Here is a 17366-nt window from a genome sequence, read left to right as displayed (position 1 = left end):
TAACTCTCCTCATAAATCAATGAATAATTAATAAATATAACTTATTTGCTTTGTTTTTAAGTGAACGCAGTTTAAGGATTTAATACAGATTAAAAGTAATAATAAATGTATTAGTTTTTTGTAAAATTTTAATAAAATATTTCACTTTTTTGATAATTACATTACTTTTAATTATAATAGTTAAAAAATTAATGAGAGAACAAATTAAAAAAAAAGTAATTAATACTACATTAAAAATTTAAAATATCAGTTATTTTGTTAAATTTTTTAAATGTTAAAGTGGATGACTTATAATAGTCTAATAATAAATTAATGATATAAAATGAATTAACAATTAACATAAATAAAGGTAGACATATGCTTACTATAAATAGAATCAATATGTTTCTTATATATAAAACAATACAGGTAGTAATACTTTTGTTCCAATATATAATTAATAAATGAGAATATTAGGTTAAATTGTTTAAAATACAAAAAATTATTTTAAAAGAAGTAATTTAAAAAAAAAACAATTATTGATAGAAATTGTTTCTTTAAAAAAATGTTTTATTCAAAGCAATTAATACAAACACGTAAATAAAAACTACTTATTTTATTAAAAAAAAGTTTTTTTTTTGGGAAAACAAAGTTTAAATAAATGGGTTCATTAAGTAACATAAATTTATTTTGAGATGTATTAATTAATATTTTTTATACACTTAATTTATTAACAGCCTATTTATGAATAATCCACTCATTTTTCATGAATCGAATGCATTTACTGCATCAATAGTGTTATAAGTTATACTCATTAGTTGAAAAAAAAAACATTTCTTTTGCATTATAGTGTCATTGAATATTATATTCTATTCATCCCAAATCTGTACTATTTTCAGCCTTTTTTTTCCTTCAAAACAACTGATATTTAAAAAATTTTAAAATTTAATTAACATATATATATATATATATATATATATATATATATATTTCAATCAAATCCCTATTTAATAAGCATTTCTTTATTAATTATTCATTTACTTTTTACAAAAACAAGATTATGAAAAAGAGATATTAAATATAATTTTTCAATTCAAATTTATATTTATTAATCTATGTGCATTAACTTAAATTTTTTTTGAACAAATGATTTTTTTTATAAAAATAAAAAATATTACAAAAATAATAACAATGAAGGTCTTTATAATTCTATTATCAAAATTGATTCTTCTAATCAGTAGATTAACTCAGTGATCTTGGAATAGATGAAATAATGAGTTTGTCAATTAAAATTTTTTATTATAAAAGTTTTTTTAATAAAATAAACACTTTTTTTTTATATGTTTGTTTAATTTTTTTTAAATAAGTAATTTTCTATTTTTATAAAGTATCTCCTATTTGCTTTTGAAAGAATTATTTTTCTTAAAAGCACTTGATGATAAACACTTCTTTTTAAGTTTAAATGAGCAAATTTAATATATAGGTTATAACAAATTAGCATTAGTGTAAAATAAAAGATTAAATATGTTTTTGGTCTCCTATAATATTAAATTTATAATTTTTATCTTTCTACTTTTAAATTTATAATTTTTATCTCTTAATTTTTTAAAATGTACAATTTTGATTTCCTCATCATTAATCGTTAAAATCATAATATTAATCATAATTTGATATCAAGAAAATAATATAACAATTAATATTTAATAATATTTATGTTAAATTTATTTATTTTTCTTATTTATATAATTATAAATGTTATATAACATCAAATGTTAATTATACTTTTTATAATATAAGGATGCAAATAAAAATTCATTAAAAAAAATTAAAAAGTTAATGGCTTAACTTTTACACCATTTAATAAGAACTAAAAAAAAATATTGCTTCAATTGATATTAGGCTAGATATATTTAATTTAAACAAGTTCTTGAAGTATAGTTATCGACTAATAATGTTGATTCCGTTTGTTTTTTTTTTTTTCATATAAAAACAATTTGGATTAAATATGTTTTTAGTCCCTCAAATTTATGGTAATTCTGTTTTTGGTCCCTCAAATTTAAAATTGTTGTTTTTAGTCCTTGTAATTTCAAAAAATCTTATTTTAGTCCTTATATTCAAATTTTGTTAAGAAATTTATCAAACATTATTGCATAAAATTTATTTATTAGTATCCTTATCAGTGAAAATATCACATTAAATCTGGTTAATGTTGCATAACTGTATTAATTAGTCATTTTTAAATATGTTATTGGTGACCTAAGGGACTAAAATAAGATTTTTAAAAATTATAGGGACTAAAAACAACAGTTTTAAATTTGAGGGACCAAAAACAAATTTGTCTTAAATTTGAGGGACTAAAAACATATTTAAGCCAAATAATTTTTTTACTTCTTAATATGTTTGTGTAAACTTATTCCATATAAAATAAAGAAATAGCAATAAGGATGTTTATATAATGGGCAGATAGCAAATATGAAATTCATGACATGGCAAACACAAAGAAGACCTCAAACTAACCCAATAATATATCATATTATCATGCCTTTCTCTCTCTCTCTCTCTAGCTCTTAAGTCTCTCTCTCTTACACTCTTTCTCTGCACCCATTTCATCGTCTCTTTCTTTCTCCATCGCAACAAAATCCAACCCTTCTAAGCAGCACACGCCAGTTACAACTCACTTTATTATCTACACCCCTTCATATTAATTATCTTATCTTTCTCACAAATACACATACATACAAACAACTGCTTCCAAAGATAAAAAAGATCCATTCTTTAAGAGAATCAAGACCCAGAACAAGACCACGTTATAGCCTCTGTAAGTACTTTTTTTTTTTTTTTTTTTTTTTTTTTTTCATGTATTACGGGTTTGGTCTTCCCTTATTTTCCTAACCAATCAAGTAATTGAGTAAGGAAAAGACCAAAACTTAACTTAGCCTTATGGTTCACGGGGCTATGTTCTAATTGGTCTTTCTTTATTCCTCGTTTTTTTTTTTTTGTTAGTTTTGACTAATCGGGGTCCATCGTGTTCTGTCCCTTTCTCTACGCAATATGTTTTAATCTTTTTTTTTTCATCTCATAGGAAGAGATTGAGATGGCGGAAATCCCGAAGTTGGTAAGAACTGAATTTCCTAGTTCTCTCTTTATTCATTGTAAGTGTCCCGTAGTTTTTTGGTGAGGGGTGGTTTTGTTTTGCAGGAATTTTCATCATGTTTAGATTGGGAAGAGAAGAACATAGGAACACAGAGAATTTCAGTTTCGGATCACATAAACGCATTTCATTACACAGCCGAGAAAGCCGATAGCTTTGTGATTGATATGGATGCCTTCTCTTCCGCCAACAACAAAGAAGCCACCAATGCAAATTCGAGAATTACGGTAACTCTCTCTCTCTGTTTGTTATTTTCGGTAGTTGTTTTTATTTAATTTTTGTTAAAGAACAAAACAGAGGGTGTTCTGTTTCTTGTTGGAATTTATACACGTAATTTAAAGCCATGAAGGTTACTAGTTCACTTTTGAATGCTAGGCTTCGTAAAAATAAATGGTGACATTATTACCGATTGAAGTCAGAGGGAAAATAATCAATACCCGTTAAACTTTTACGGCCATTAGATCCAATGTCCCTCTCAAATATTGTTTAGCCTTTAGCTATAACTCTGAACTCACTAATGATACCTTTAAATTAGGCTAGGCTGTTTAATTTTACCATTTTTCAACTTTCTTGTGCCTAATATTGCAGAGGGAAAGGGGTACAATAATTTTTGTTTTAGAAAGATAAGCGTGGAGAAGTGAAAACGATGCTCCTTCCGTGGAATCGGATCCCTGCAGTTGAAAACTGCATCTTCTATTTCTTTGAAGGACCTTCCTAATAAGTGTTTGGATAAATAAATCCTTTTTTTTTTATGAAAAATAATGTTGGAATGTTTTCAAAATTATGATAAAAGTGTATTAATAATACTTTTAATAAAAAAAGACCACTTTTAAATATTATACTAGGGTCCTAAGAAATTAGTTACTATTTTCCCTTTTTTTAATACAGGATAGATCATTTCTATAACTTGGACCCTATGTAGTTAAGAAAAAAAAAATTAACTGCAGAGAATCTTAATCTTGTTTTTATTTTTTATTTTTATTTATTAAAGATTAAACAAATAAAAAGGAAGTAAATAAATAAAAATGCATATAAATATTTTTCCTTAACTTCCATCCTTCTCAATTCTTAGAATCTAAAAGAAAAAATGTTTTATTAAAAAATAAAACATTTATAATATACTTTTATAATTTTATGTAATAAATGCTTTATTTAATATATCATTTTTAGCTAAACATTCTTGGTCAATTTTTTTACTTCCAACAAAATCAGTATTAAAGATAAAACTGTATTTTTTTTTTCAAAACTAACAACTAAAAGTTAATTTGTATTTACATATATTTTAACATAAACGATAATCATATAAATATATAAAAAAAATTAAAATTAAAAAAAAAAAGCACTTTCTTCTCTCATCTAATTCCATTCCCTATCTATCCAAGTAATGGAAAATATGTGAGACCCACTTAAAATATATCCATCCAAATCCCTACTCTATCTTGCCATATAACAAAAAAAAGAAAAAGGAAGGGTCCAATCCTTTCCCCACTTACTTTCCTTTTCGCTCATAATATGCTGCATATGGAACGAAGTATATCCTGAAGATGTCTTTTTTGGCTATACATGATGGTTTTGCTTTAAAATTAAATTTATTTAAATATATTATCATATGAACCCACAAAAAAGTTGCAGAGGAGCCTTTCCAGGAAGGGATCCCAGCGTTTGGGTGACAAGAAGGTGATGAATGGCAATGCCACACTTTATGATAAGGATGCCCTTCCCGCCATATCCTCACCAAAAGGTACTATTTCATTCATCTTATTTTTTATTCCAATATAAATTTACTTTTTTGTCCTTTCATTAATCTCATAAACGTAGGCTGAACGATTCCACTACCCTGGATTTGTTTGTATATCTTTGGTCGAAGAGAATTTTAATATAATTATCTACACGTTTGTTTGTTTCCATTATCTGGCCCTTAAGGACGTGGCTCATTGATACGACATATGAATTTATTATACATAGGACACACAAGTGACATATTGAAATGTTTCCTCCATGCCTTAGTTTATGTACATAAAGGTTAAAAAATATTTCATTAACAACCTGTACCTGTGTCACGACAAGATGGATGTCCCCTGATTGTTAGGCCTCACCTTGCTGGATTATGATGTGAATTATTATTATAATTGTCATTATCGACATTGCAGATCCACTATAAGTGCGTTTTGGACTCAAATTGATCAAACACAAATGTGACCACACTGATAAGTTAAACTGTAAATGAGAATGTTGTAATTTCTTGGCTTGGTCACTGGTGGTTGAATTGAATCTGAAGATTAGTTAGGATGATTTTTTTTTTTCCTTTTTCAGAATGCTTATTTCAATCCGATCCGTGAACCTGTCACACTGTAATGGGACCATTTAGTAGCCTGTGAAATAAGGCTCTGGTCAACCCTAGTATAAGTAAATGGGAAATTGGTTAGGGGAAACCAAAACCATTTTGGTACAAGTACATTACAATGGTATGTTTCTAGTCATTGGGGGGCCACAAAAATTGGCATTATCTGAAATTTGAAAATCCTTGCGAGCTAAAAAATTCCTTATACTAATCTAATTATGGTTGTTGTTGATATCATTTATTTGTAGCTACTACACTTGTTGGGCCTTTCGTGCCTGAAAAGCAAGCGGGGATGGCAGTAGTACCCATGGATCATTCCATCAACCCACAAGCCCATCACCAGATTTCTGTGACAGCCAACAACATCGGTGGCAACAAAACAGAAAACAAATGTATAACTAGAAGAAATAGTTTCAGACGACCATCTTCATGGACCCTTGATCCTAAAAGGGTTCTCCTTTTCTTTGCCACCTTGTAAGATTATATTCAACTCCTATATTTTATACTATTTTGAGTCTATTCTGATACAAATTTAGAATAGTTTTTCAAAGTTCTTTTTATTGAACATAAAGAATTTTTTTCAGCAGAAAAACTCTTTTAATGTATCCAAACATACCCTTTGTCATTTAACCTAAATTATTTTGTTGATGCTATGAAACAGGTCTAGCATGGGAACAATGTTGCTGATATACTTCACACTGACAATAAGTAAACAAAGTGCAGATGAATATGGGGGCGATTTGAAGCCGTGAGTGAAGGTTTTTTGGATTATGATATTGAACATAAAAAAAAAAAAAAAAAGGACATGCACTGTGGAGCAAGGTTACATTTGAAAATCACTGAATTGGAGCAAAAGTTGGAAGTTAGAAGAAGACAACACTGCGGGAGTAGCAAAAGCTAACCGAATGTCAGAACCAGTTAAAATCTGGTTTTCAGCATCATCTGTTTGGCGACTACAAGAGATGGATAGAAAGACATAATGTAGTATGACAGAGGAGAAGGAATCTTCCATTTTATTTTTATGTAAATGGAAGACAAGCGATCAGATGGAGGACATAGCCCTTTAATTTATTTGTTGCGTGATCGCAGGGCTTAGTGGAAGATCATAAAGTCACCTTTTTCCTCTTTCTGAGCCTTCATCTTTATCTCTCTCCCCTCTATCTTTCTCTTCTGTTTTGCTCTTACATGCAATCTAAAAGAAAGTGAACCTTTGGTTATGTGCATATGTCATATATGAGAGAGAGAAAAAGAAAACCAATACCACGAGAGGTGCCTATAAGCCATAATAGCGTTTACCTAGGAAGTAGACATCAACGCATGCGTGCTCAAAGGCTTTTTTTTTCCCTCTCAGAAATATTGCAGTCCAAGAGTGCTTTTTCCAGGCACAAAGAATGTTTATTTATTTATGGAAGCCGTGTGGAATATACTATTTGGAAAATTTCATATGCTTGTGTACTATGGTCGAAAGAAATAACTGCAAATGTAAACGTTACATCTGTTTTCCACATAATAAATTATGTATGCCCTGGCAGGATTGAGCGTCACTTGTGTCATCAACCATATTTACAGATCAAGTTTCATCCTGAGGATTATTCTTCGTTAGCAGTGGAGGTAGCCTAATCCGCAACTCCATTAGGGAAGCAACTCAACATGCAGTTAACATTCCTGATTAAGGAATATTCAAATATGGATTTCAACATGGATCTTTGGTATGCCAGTTTTTATAAATAAGTGTTGTGTCCCCATCAATTTTTAAAATCCTTTTATCTAGATATTTGATAACTAAATGGGACATGTATAGACAAATAAAATTGATGGGCATAATAAGTATAAAGCACCTAGACAAATGAAAAATGATAAATCTAATTAGAGGATCAATAAATTTTCTATACTTGATAAGTAAAAATGTACTATAATTTTCACTACAGATTTTTCAGCAACATATCTTCCTCTTGAATTGAATCATATCACTATAGTATATATTATCACTATAATAATAATGTAATTTTATAACGTTTATTTTAAGTAATAATTAGATGTAAAAAGGTTTATGTTGAAAAAATGTATTACATTCGCCTAATATATAAATATTTTCTTTCACAACAAAAACTCTTTTTTAGTTGCTTAAAATCAACACAATTGCACTAAAAAGAATCAAAACTAAACACAATTGTTAACAAAAACCATAGTAAAAGGATAGATGACAGAAAAATTCAAAATTTAAAATGAAGAGATGATTTTTAATTTTTAATTTTAGGTTTTCTCCTCTTACTTTTCACTTTTCTTTTTACTAAATAAAATATTCTTTTTTTAAAAAAGAAATCCCTATTAATTATTGTCAATCAAAATATAGGGCTAATGATTGTAATTTGGAAATAGGTTCACAACAGCAAAACATGTTCTAATTGTTAGTTGGGCTGAGTGATATTTGGACGTATATGATCTTTGACATGGTAGAATAATGACCATTCTGCGCACCCCCAACAAAGCATAATGACCATTCCAATAGATTCTAAGTTTTGACCAAAAAGAAAGAAAGATCAAAGATAGATTCAAAGTGCTTGTTTATCTAAGTTTTGAAACTAATTAACAATTCACCGTCCGATGTAAATTGATATGACAACTTAAATACGCATACATGTGTCCACAAGGAGTGGTAGAAAATGGACAACTATGGTGCTTTCAACGTTGCAGTTCAACATAGTGGAGCTTGCACTTATGCTTGTGGTCATGCATCATTATTCGATATTCAAGCAACACCCTACCATCAACAAAACGATATTTTACATTTTCAAAGTCAAAGAAATGTGAACTTGATACAACTTGTCTTCGTAAAAATAATTGGCCAAACAGAATTCTAAGCCATATGTTTCAGCACTTAATTCTCTCATGTTTCTTAATTTGGTCAAAATTCTATTATGTGTGTTAAAAGTAAAGGACTATATAAGTCAAGAATAAAAGGCCCATTAGGGTCCAGATCCAAGAGGTTGCACAAGACACCAACGAGGCCTTGGCCGAATGCTGGGGAGGGGGTCGTTTTAAAATATAGTTATTGGGCTTACCTACTAACTTGTGGGCCTATTTAGCAGATGCTGTCGTTGAATGCCCTGTCTTTTATAACGATGCTTGCTATATGATACAAAATCAATTAGTACAAATGAAAATGAAATCCACGTGTATAAGTATTATTAGATAAATATTAAATTAAAATATATAGAAAAAGTGGTTTGGCGGAAATTAAGGGCGGTGTGACCTTTATACAGTTTTCATTTTAGCATATATAGAAATCTCATTGAGAGCAAAGTCTGTCAGGCCTTGGTCGAATTCTCGCGAGGGGCCCATCATTGCCTAATGGTAAATTCAATGGAAAAGTTTTTGGGCTCACCCATTAATTTACGGGCCTACTTAGCAGACGCGGTTATTGAATTCACTATGTCCTTTTAACTTAAGTACCAAAAGGAAAAATCTCATTTAAATACACGTGCTCACTTTCTTTATAGCAGGAGTCATAAAATCTGCATGATAATGAGTTGTGGACACCAACCCTGCTGACTGGAAGCTGAGTAGATTACACTCTCTTTTAGAGTGGTTTAAGTTATTATTTTTTATTTTTTATTTTATATTTTATCTTTCTAAGAAGATAATTAATTAATATATGTTATAGCTGGGTTCATTTTAATTAATGACACGAACCTCTTAAGGTTTATTTTTTCTTATCATGACTTTCCACATTATCAAAAATTACTGCTACAGGACACCTAAATCCTAATCTCATGGATTAGAATTCCTTGTACTTGCGAGAATCGGAATTTCACTTTAGTAATATAAGTAATAAATAATTTTATTAAATATCAATTCATATTATCAAGTACAATTCTAATTTTATAAATAAATAAACGTAAATAATATGATAATAAAAAAAAAGTAATATTATTGTAACATTTTGATAAATGGGCAGTTGGCATAAATAATATTTGGTTTATAAAGTATTAGGTATGGAATTGGAAGAAAGAGTATAACATTGGATGAAGGGGAATGGCTTCCTTTGTAGAGACATGTGGTATATATATTACAAATTGTAGCTTAACAGCAGACAAAATGAGACAGCATCAAACATGCAGGCTGAAACCAGCTGCCATATCGACCATATCTCTCCCAATTTTTATTTATTTATTACTAATTAACCCAAAACCAAAGGTAACACTGACACAGCCACACTACCCTCTCATTCTTTCTACTTCTAGATTCATCTCTCTTCACACGTACACGTAAGCAACCTACTTCATCTTTCAACACTAGCACCGTCATAAATGATTATGCCCTATCAAGTGTGAGAAACCTTGGTAGCCCTATTTTCGACCCCAACTTCTGAACATCATCCCGAACTTGTTGTCTATACTCCCTAAAGCTGAATTTCCTGTAAACAGACGGCTCTCTGCAACTCTCTATCACAGTGTCGTTTGAAGGGCAAAAGAAATACGCCATAGAGAACCTTTCTAGCTTCGGATTCGTCATAACACGATGCTCAACACTCTTGTACACCCCGTTGCTCCATGCCTGCATGCATATATATATGTTGCATTTCATTAACCAGCTACAAGACCAAACAATATCATAATTCTATCAGAAGAATGAATAATCAGTGAGCCTACTAAAACTCAAACTCTACGTCAATTAATAATAAAAAAATGTTATTAACTCATTTGTGAAATAAAAAGTCACATAATCTTAAGAAATGAATTTGGGTTAAACTCAATATTATAAAATTGACTATTATTATTTAATTATACACAATGGCGGAACTTTAAAAAAAAATTTTAGGGGTCCCAAATTATTTTTATATATATAAAATTATAAATTAATTTTTTTATTAGTTAAAAAGATAATATAATTTCTTTTTTTTTAACTTAATTTTTTTAGTTTTATTATAATTAATAATATAATAATATATAAATATAATATTAATATATATATAAAGATTTAGAAAAATTTGGGGGAGCCGTGACTCCCCCTGTCATTACCAAGATCCGCCACTAATTATACACATCATATTGGCCATGATAATATTTTTATAATAAGTGACATGATATATTTAATAATAATCAATAATTACTAGCATGTGTTTTCATTCTATTTTAGAATATAAATTTTAAACCTAGTTCAATTTTATGAAACTTACCTTTATAATAAAGATTGATCTTCACCTATATATATTTCATATGTTCTCTACTGTAAGCAAAAAAAAAAAACATACACTTTTTTGTTTTCAAATATTAATAAGTTTTAATTATTTTTGTCATTTAATAATATTCTCTTAAAAAGTACTATTTTCTTAATGTATGACTTTAAAAAATACTATTTTCTTAATGTATGACTTTTCAATTTTACTATTTTGTGTTTTTGTTGTTCATAAACGTTATTTACATAATATCTAAAAGTTGATAATTAAGAATTAATTTGTATTTACAACATGTGACTTTCGTTACCTAAATATTATTTTAGTACAGATAAATATCGAAACGAACCTTAGATCAAAAGATTTGATTAGTTGTATTATTTTGTTTAACATTTATAAGAAAAATAATTTTAAAAAATATTATGAAATTAATAAAATTTAATATACATATAACAAACTTTCTTATAAAATCATTAGGAGTACTTTATTAATCGTATTATTAAATGTGAAATGTAATCTCAAACACATCAATAAAAAAATTAAAAAAAAATCAATACGTAACTATTTCATTTAAAATACTAATTTTTTTCTTAAAATTTATTTTAGATTGCCCGACGACATGAAAGAATTATAATAATTAAGTACGTACCTGGAATAAGTCACCAATGTTGATTATTAGTGCATCAGGGTTTGGTTTAACTGCGATCCATTTGCTGTCTTTGACCAATTGCAAACCTCCGACCTGATCTTGGTACAATATGGTGAGAAAGTCACTATCAGTATGTGGCATGAGACCGTGAATCCCAAAAGCAATAGGGCATGGAGGATATCGGTTCAATCGAAGATAGCATGTGTTGGGCAAGCAATTCTCCTTAAAGAAAGTTGACTTGTGACCCATTTTCTCGGCCAGGATGTCGGCTAATGTTTGTGCAAGCCTGGATACTGTTGTAGCAAACTGTTCAATTGTCCAACTGCAAACATATATGCATCCATATGAAAATATTAATCAAACTTTATTTATTACATTGTATAGAACTGGCTAGTAAAATCCAATGAATTAATAACTAAATTTAGTGCCAAAATTGTTTTTACTTCACTCATTTTGAAATTACCAGATTTTAGTAATAATTTTCTTTAAAAGTTTTTAGTAAACTCTTTCATCGATATGATCATAACAATATCTGTACATAGTATTATTTTAATTGAGTCATCAATTGGTGGTATGGTGTCGGTCTGCCATGCCTAGCAGAGTTTTCTGGTTTCTGCTGAAGCAGATTGGCAACATTGATCACGTGAGGAACTACGGAACGTGCAGGTCAGGGGAACCATAAAAATAACAAGCCATGTGCATATATACCAAATTTGTGTGAACAAGTTCGGGGCAAGGAAGAAAGCAATGTCTACGTCATGTGAGTAGAGAGTGAACAGTTAATAAAATGCATGCAACTAATAAATTATGTGTGTGAGAGTAAAAGTAAGACAACACATGACGGAACTGAACAAATTTAAGGGAGTGCTGTGGTGGCAGTGGCAGAAGAAGTTGACAAAACATTAATTCGATCTGTGTAAAGTATAGGACTATAGTCTATAGGCTAATGTGCTCTGCTCTGTCAAAGCTGCTCCTCTTTCCGAGAATGACTTGAGCTCACTCAGGTGTAGTGTGAAGAGGGGCCATATGAAAATTTCAGGTTTAATTTGTTTAACGAAAAAGTAAGAAGGAACGTGTCAATTAATTGACTTAAATTGTTTACTTTAATTAGTGATATTCAATTTAAATATTTAACAAAGAGAAAATGCAATTGGGTTAAATTGTCTCGTTATGGAAAATTCATATATTCTTGAACAAAAAAGAATACAAGCACTAGGTTGTGATATGTAGACAAATGACATTCAAATATCATTTGAATTCATAATTAATTGTTGTTTAATTAACTTACACATTAAAATAACACGTTTATTTCACTTTCGACAAAAAAAAAGTTCATACATTCACTTTATTTGAAATCAAATAAAGGCGAGTTAGTTTTGCTCCCAGCAAAGAATTTCGTATTGTTGTAGAGCAATAAATAAATAAATAACAAGCACTAGTTTAAGTAAACAAACATTTTATCTACAAAAGAAACAAGTAAGCATATAAGATTATGTGTAAAATTATAAAATAAGTTAAGATATTGCATAGAACAGCGAAATATACATATATTTGGATTGATATTGAGAGCAAAAATATAATAAAAAGAATGCGTATGGAAAAGTAAGTAGTAAGAAGAAGATGAATACATTGAAAGTAGCGAGAGAGTGAATACCTAAGAGAGTTTGATCGAGTGGATCCTAGGATATCAGTTAAAGGAATATGAAAGGCTTCAGACCAAGATAACTGTCTAATGCATGTGGCAGAGGGTGTTCCCCAACGGTAGCTACCGGCTGAGAAGTTCAAGAACTTGTGCTCTTTGATCTTCTTTTCAAAGGGTTGCTTGAAGACTTTCTCTTGCTCATACCTCAACCTGCTGAAAATCTCAGTGGAAATACCATGTCTTACAACCTGGAAGAAACCCCACTCCTGCGAAGCCCTAGCTATCTGCGACTTGCACTCTTCCCTCGCCACCTCGTCACTCGCTTCTAAACGGCTCAGATCGATCACCGGAAGCTCGCATTCCTCAGCCACCACCTCTTTATAATCAAAATTATCCTTATTCTCTTCTTCATTATTAATGTTTCGTGTCTTGTCGAAGAGAAGCTTGTATGCCTCCTGAAAGGGTGGGTCCGAATTGGAGTCCATGTTAATTCTGATAGAAAAGGTGAAGGTGAAGAGGAGGATGTTAAAACAAAAAGTAAACGAGTGAATTGAAGGCTTTCTTTCAACAAATATAGGATCCAACAAAGAGATAAGGACAACTCCTTTTTCCTTCCCTTGTTTTTTCTGTTTATTTCGCCTTTGATGAAAACGTTTTAGACTTTGGAGACAAAGTTAGTTACATGTCTTTTTGTTCACACTTCAGATAGATTCATTTACTTTCTAATTATTATCTTTTCTTTCACTGCTAAACTCTAACCCCATTAATATACTTACATATATTCTTTTTTATTTTTATTATTTTCCTCATAAAATAACATCCATTCTTTTAAATTTTCATATATAGGATCATTAACTCTCGGCAACTATTTCTTCTCTTGACGGAGCTATTCAAGCCCAATCCTAATTACTTAATCTTCTCACTAACTTTTAGTCATACCAAGTACAAGGATGCCACCATTCTACCCATTTTGTAGATTGTGTTGTTCCAATAATAATAATAATAATAATATAATTTTCAATAAAAAAATCTTAATATTAATTCAAGGTGTTAAAAGATAAAAAATCATGTTTCATAATTAATTTTTTATATGATAATTGTTTTATTTGTGTAAACTTTTTTCTTGTGTTTTTTTTAATAAAATAAATAGTTTTCTATCTTTTATAATGTGTTTATCTATTTATTTAGTCTCTGAATTAAATGTTCGACTAGAAAAAAATAATTTGTCTCTAAAGAGTCATTAATGATGACTTTATTCACAATTTTGAGAAAAAAAATATTTTTTCTTAAAAAATCAGCTTAAAACTAGTTAAGTTCTTCAAATTAATTTAAAATTAATTTGATTTTAAAACTGATTTATAGTTTATATATAAAAGTAATTTGATTCGAAATTGATTTATTAATTTAGTTCAAATAGTTAATAAATTGATTCAATTTAATAAAATAGTATGGTACAATTTAGTATGATTCCATTAATTTGAATATTAAATCATGCACTCCAATTAATAAGATTTAGGGCTTAGAATCTAATCATGTACAACTAACTTCGAGATGCTCCCATATAACCCCACCTCCGTGAGTGTCTCGGAGTTAAAAAAACAAAAATATTGATATTTGAAAAAATAATTTTGGACATTCAGATACTATACATTTTGCGAAAGAGACTAAAATATAAGTATCATAGCTTATATAATTCGATAAGAAAATTTTTTTTTTTGAAGAAATCTCATGAGATATTTAAAGGAATGAGGTGTTCACAAATTATTTTTTATTTTTATTTTGTTGACCTTTTCTTTTGTGTCCTTTCTCACTTTTATCACAATTTTAATATCTCCTCTTTTACTTTTATGTGCATATATCTTAAACACTTTTACTTTTATATCTCTTTATCTTACATATCGTTTACATTCACGATCTTTACATCTTCTATATATATATATATATATCACCAGAAATTTTTTTCCCTTCTCTTTCTATCTCCATCTCCAACCTAAAATAACCAATTTTAATATTTTAAATTGGTATCAAAAAATATTTTTCCAAAAATAAAACGTACTAAGGAATTTAGAAAATAATCAATTCCCATGAAAAATATTTTTAAGAGAAAATTAGTAACATATTTTCTATTATTAACTAAAATTTAGTAACATATTTTTAGAAAATAATCAAATTAATCAGTATACAATATATACGTGTGCTGGCTAGCAATATTTGTGACGTAATAAGTTTATATCTAGTAATAAAAAGAGTTGCGTCTCCACCTATGGAAACGGTACAAAGAAACTTCGACAAGGCACGGTAATAACAAACCTGTCTTTGTGTTTATAATCCATCGATACCGAATATGGATTTTTCCATAACATGTTAAATTTGTGGCTAGTTTCTTCAACTATATATATTATCGCTCACTCCGCTTTAGTTTGTTCATACACAAATTGATATAAACCAGATAACAGATATAGCAGTACTGGACCACTATTTATTCACATCTCCATGCCCTAAATTTTTGTGTATAATAATAATAACAACAATAATAATAACCACAATGAAAAGTGAGACTTTTAATTGGTCAAAAGGGCATAACCATTTTGCAGATCAAGCAAGAAAATTAAGTAATGGACGTTATATGAAATTACAGAAAAATTATCTCCTACACACACCTACATCTATGACTCACTGAATATATATAGAACCTATTTATTAAATATAAATTTAAGATTAATTTTGGAAAAAAAATTATTAAAAAATATTTTTTTATTTTTGATAAAAAATTCTCAAAAACACTTTTACCTCGTATTTAAACATATTTTTATGAGATAATTACTTGTTAAATCTCAGTTGACAGATTCACATGATCACATTTAAATAGAATTATTCATCAGCTAGATAGTCAAAACCATGTTGCTCGATCTGTTGACCTTTGAATTTAAAAGTTTAATTTATTATAAAGACAGGTAAAAGATTAATAAAATATCTGTAATGGTAGGTAATTAGATACCTGGTGAGGATCTTTGAGAAGTTATCAATCGATCAGACTCCTAGATATTATATAGTGCTTTCGCAACCATTCAAAACATGTACGTGGCCAACTGCTATATATGTTTATGTCGCGGGTTCTGCAAAGAAGATTCAAGAATATGTTATACCAAAGTTGCAATGATAATTTAAGACAAGCATCAACTTACGATGAATTATTGCCAAAAAAGAAATTGGGCATACAAATGATAAACACGTGCACCACATAAACTAGTTACCATTATTATATAAATGACAATATACATAGGATACTATTATTTGGGGAGATCAGAACATTTTTATTTTGGAGGAAATAAACTTGCACTGCTTCTAGCTTTGATAATTTAATTAGGTTCGAACCGTAAGCTATCAATTAGAATTTAGAAAAACTGATCGATTCTTTCTGCACAGCGTCCAAATAATTAGTTAATTTGGGGAGTAGAAATTTAATTTTAGTTAATCAACCTGAAAAATGACTCAAAAGTAGCTAACCAAAGAGGAATCATATATGCAAGAAGGATGCAATTACTTACAGAATAAGAATAGCAATGAAGAATCAAGCTCTGCTTCAGTGAGTAAGATCGGCGAAGTAGCTGATAACTTATATAGGCAACAAGAGAATCAATTATTGTCAACATGCATTAATATGTAAAGGACACTTCGATGATTGAAAGCTTATGCTGAAGAGAAGACCACGCGGCGCATGATGCTAGCTATCACTTATCAGAGAAAATATATCTAGTATCTGCCTTTTTTTATATACATTTTGATTTTCTTTTCCTTTTAAAGCAAACAAATAGGAACGTTGGAACTTACTTCATTCGAGGATTATAGGAAAGTAAAGAAAGCATTCAAGAATTGGATCATAAGGGTCACAAATCGGTCAACTTGCGTGCATGTCCTGCCCCACCTAGTCCCCATTCCTTAACATTGAGTTGCTAAAAATGAGGTTCACACCTATTTGTTAAAAAAATGTTAAATCGTACAATCTATTATATATTGAGAAAAGAAAAAGACAGATAAAAAGTAAAAAAATAATTAAATTGAAATAATTGATTAATATTTTTAAAATCAAACCAGTTATTGGACTGATTTACATACTGGTTTATAATTTAATTATGATTAAATCGTGATCAAATTGATATTAATATTATTATTATTATTAATATAAAAATAATATTAAATGAATATAATTTTATAAAATTATATATTAAAATAAAAATATTATTTATAAATTCTTAAAATTTAATATACACATAAAATTTTAAATTATATATAATATAATATTTAAGTTTAAGTTTTAATAAACTATAACAATATCAACTAATAACAAGTTTATATTTATAATAAAAAATATTGAATTAATATAATATAAACTATAAAAATAAAGATATTAAAAACTATAAATTAACA

At 28.7% G+C, this 17366-nt stretch overlaps 2 protein-coding genes across 4 annotated transcripts; one reads left to right on the top strand and one right to left on the bottom strand.

Moving 5' to 3' along the window:
• The first annotated feature begins 2456 nt into the window (after positions 1–2456).
• Positions 2457–7015, top strand: LOC109801540 (uncharacterized). 2 transcript variants are annotated; one of them, XM_020362639.3, is made up of 6 exons: positions 2457–2797; positions 3062–3094; positions 3178–3357; positions 4763–4871; positions 5720–5945; positions 6133–7015. In XM_020362639.3, exons 2-6 carry the CDS (start codon positions 3074–3076, stop codon positions 6221–6223), a joined length of 627 nt encoding a protein of 208 aa, XP_020218228.1. In that variant the 5' UTR covers positions 2457–2797; positions 3062–3073; the 3' UTR covers positions 6224–7015. The 2 variants fall into 2 exon arrangements, with proteins under 2 accessions (XP_020218228.1, XP_020218227.1); XM_020362638.3 differs by having other exon boundaries at positions 4757–4871.
• A 2500-nt stretch (positions 7016–9515) lies between these two features.
• Positions 9516–16867, bottom strand: LOC109801471 (gibberellin 2-beta-dioxygenase 8). Of its 2 annotated transcripts, XM_029271930.2 has the most exons (5): positions 16487–16867; positions 15937–16054; positions 12951–13430; positions 11297–11618; positions 9516–10028 (listed from the first exon to the last, which is right to left on the bottom strand). In XM_029271930.2, exons 3-5 carry the CDS (start codon positions 13421–13423, stop codon positions 9786–9788), a joined length of 1038 nt encoding a protein of 345 aa, XP_029127763.1. In that variant the 5' UTR covers positions 13424–13430; positions 15937–16054; positions 16487–16867; the 3' UTR covers positions 9516–9785. The 2 variants fall into 2 exon arrangements, with proteins under 2 accessions (XP_029127763.1, XP_020218134.1); XM_020362545.3 differs by lacking the exons at positions 15937–16054; positions 16487–16867 and having other exon boundaries at positions 12951–14044.
• Between the last annotated feature and the right edge of the window lie 499 nt (positions 16868–17366).

This window comes from Cajanus cajan, chromosome 11 (assembly GCF_000230855.2).
Source record: "Cajanus cajan strain Asha chromosome 11, NIPB_CcT2T_4, whole genome shotgun sequence".
Taxonomy (NCBI): domain Eukaryota; kingdom Viridiplantae; phylum Streptophyta; class Magnoliopsida; order Fabales; family Fabaceae; genus Cajanus; species Cajanus cajan.
This window is presented reverse-complemented; position numbering and strand designations above follow the sequence as displayed.

What these genes read in the sequence shown, in the direction of transcription:
- LOC109801540 (XM_020362638.3), top strand. Translation starts at nt 3,074, where the DNA reads ATGGCGGAAATCCCGAAGTTG. An exon ending in ATGCAAATTCGAGAATTACG is followed by an intron (nt 3,358 to 4,756) that starts GTAACTCTCTCT and finishes CCCACAAAAAAG; the next exon opens with TTGCAGAGGAGCCTTTCCAG. An exon ending in CGCCATATCCTCACCAAAAG is followed by an intron (nt 4,872 to 5,719) that starts GTACTATTTCAT and finishes ATTTATTTGTAG; the next exon opens with CTACTACACTTGTTGGGCCT.
- LOC109801471 (XM_029271930.2), bottom strand. Translation starts at nt 13,423, where the DNA reads ATGGACTCCAATTCGGACCCACCCTTTCAGGAGGCATACAAGCTTCTC. An exon ending in ACTCGATCAAACTCTCTTAG is followed by an intron (nt 11,619 to 12,950) that starts GTATTCACTCTC and finishes ATATGTTTGCAG; the next exon opens with TTGGACAATTGAACAGTTTG. An exon ending in ACATTGGTGACTTATTCCAG is followed by an intron (nt 10,029 to 11,296) that starts GTACGTACTTAA and finishes ATATGCATGCAG; the next exon opens with GCATGGAGCAACGGGGTGTA.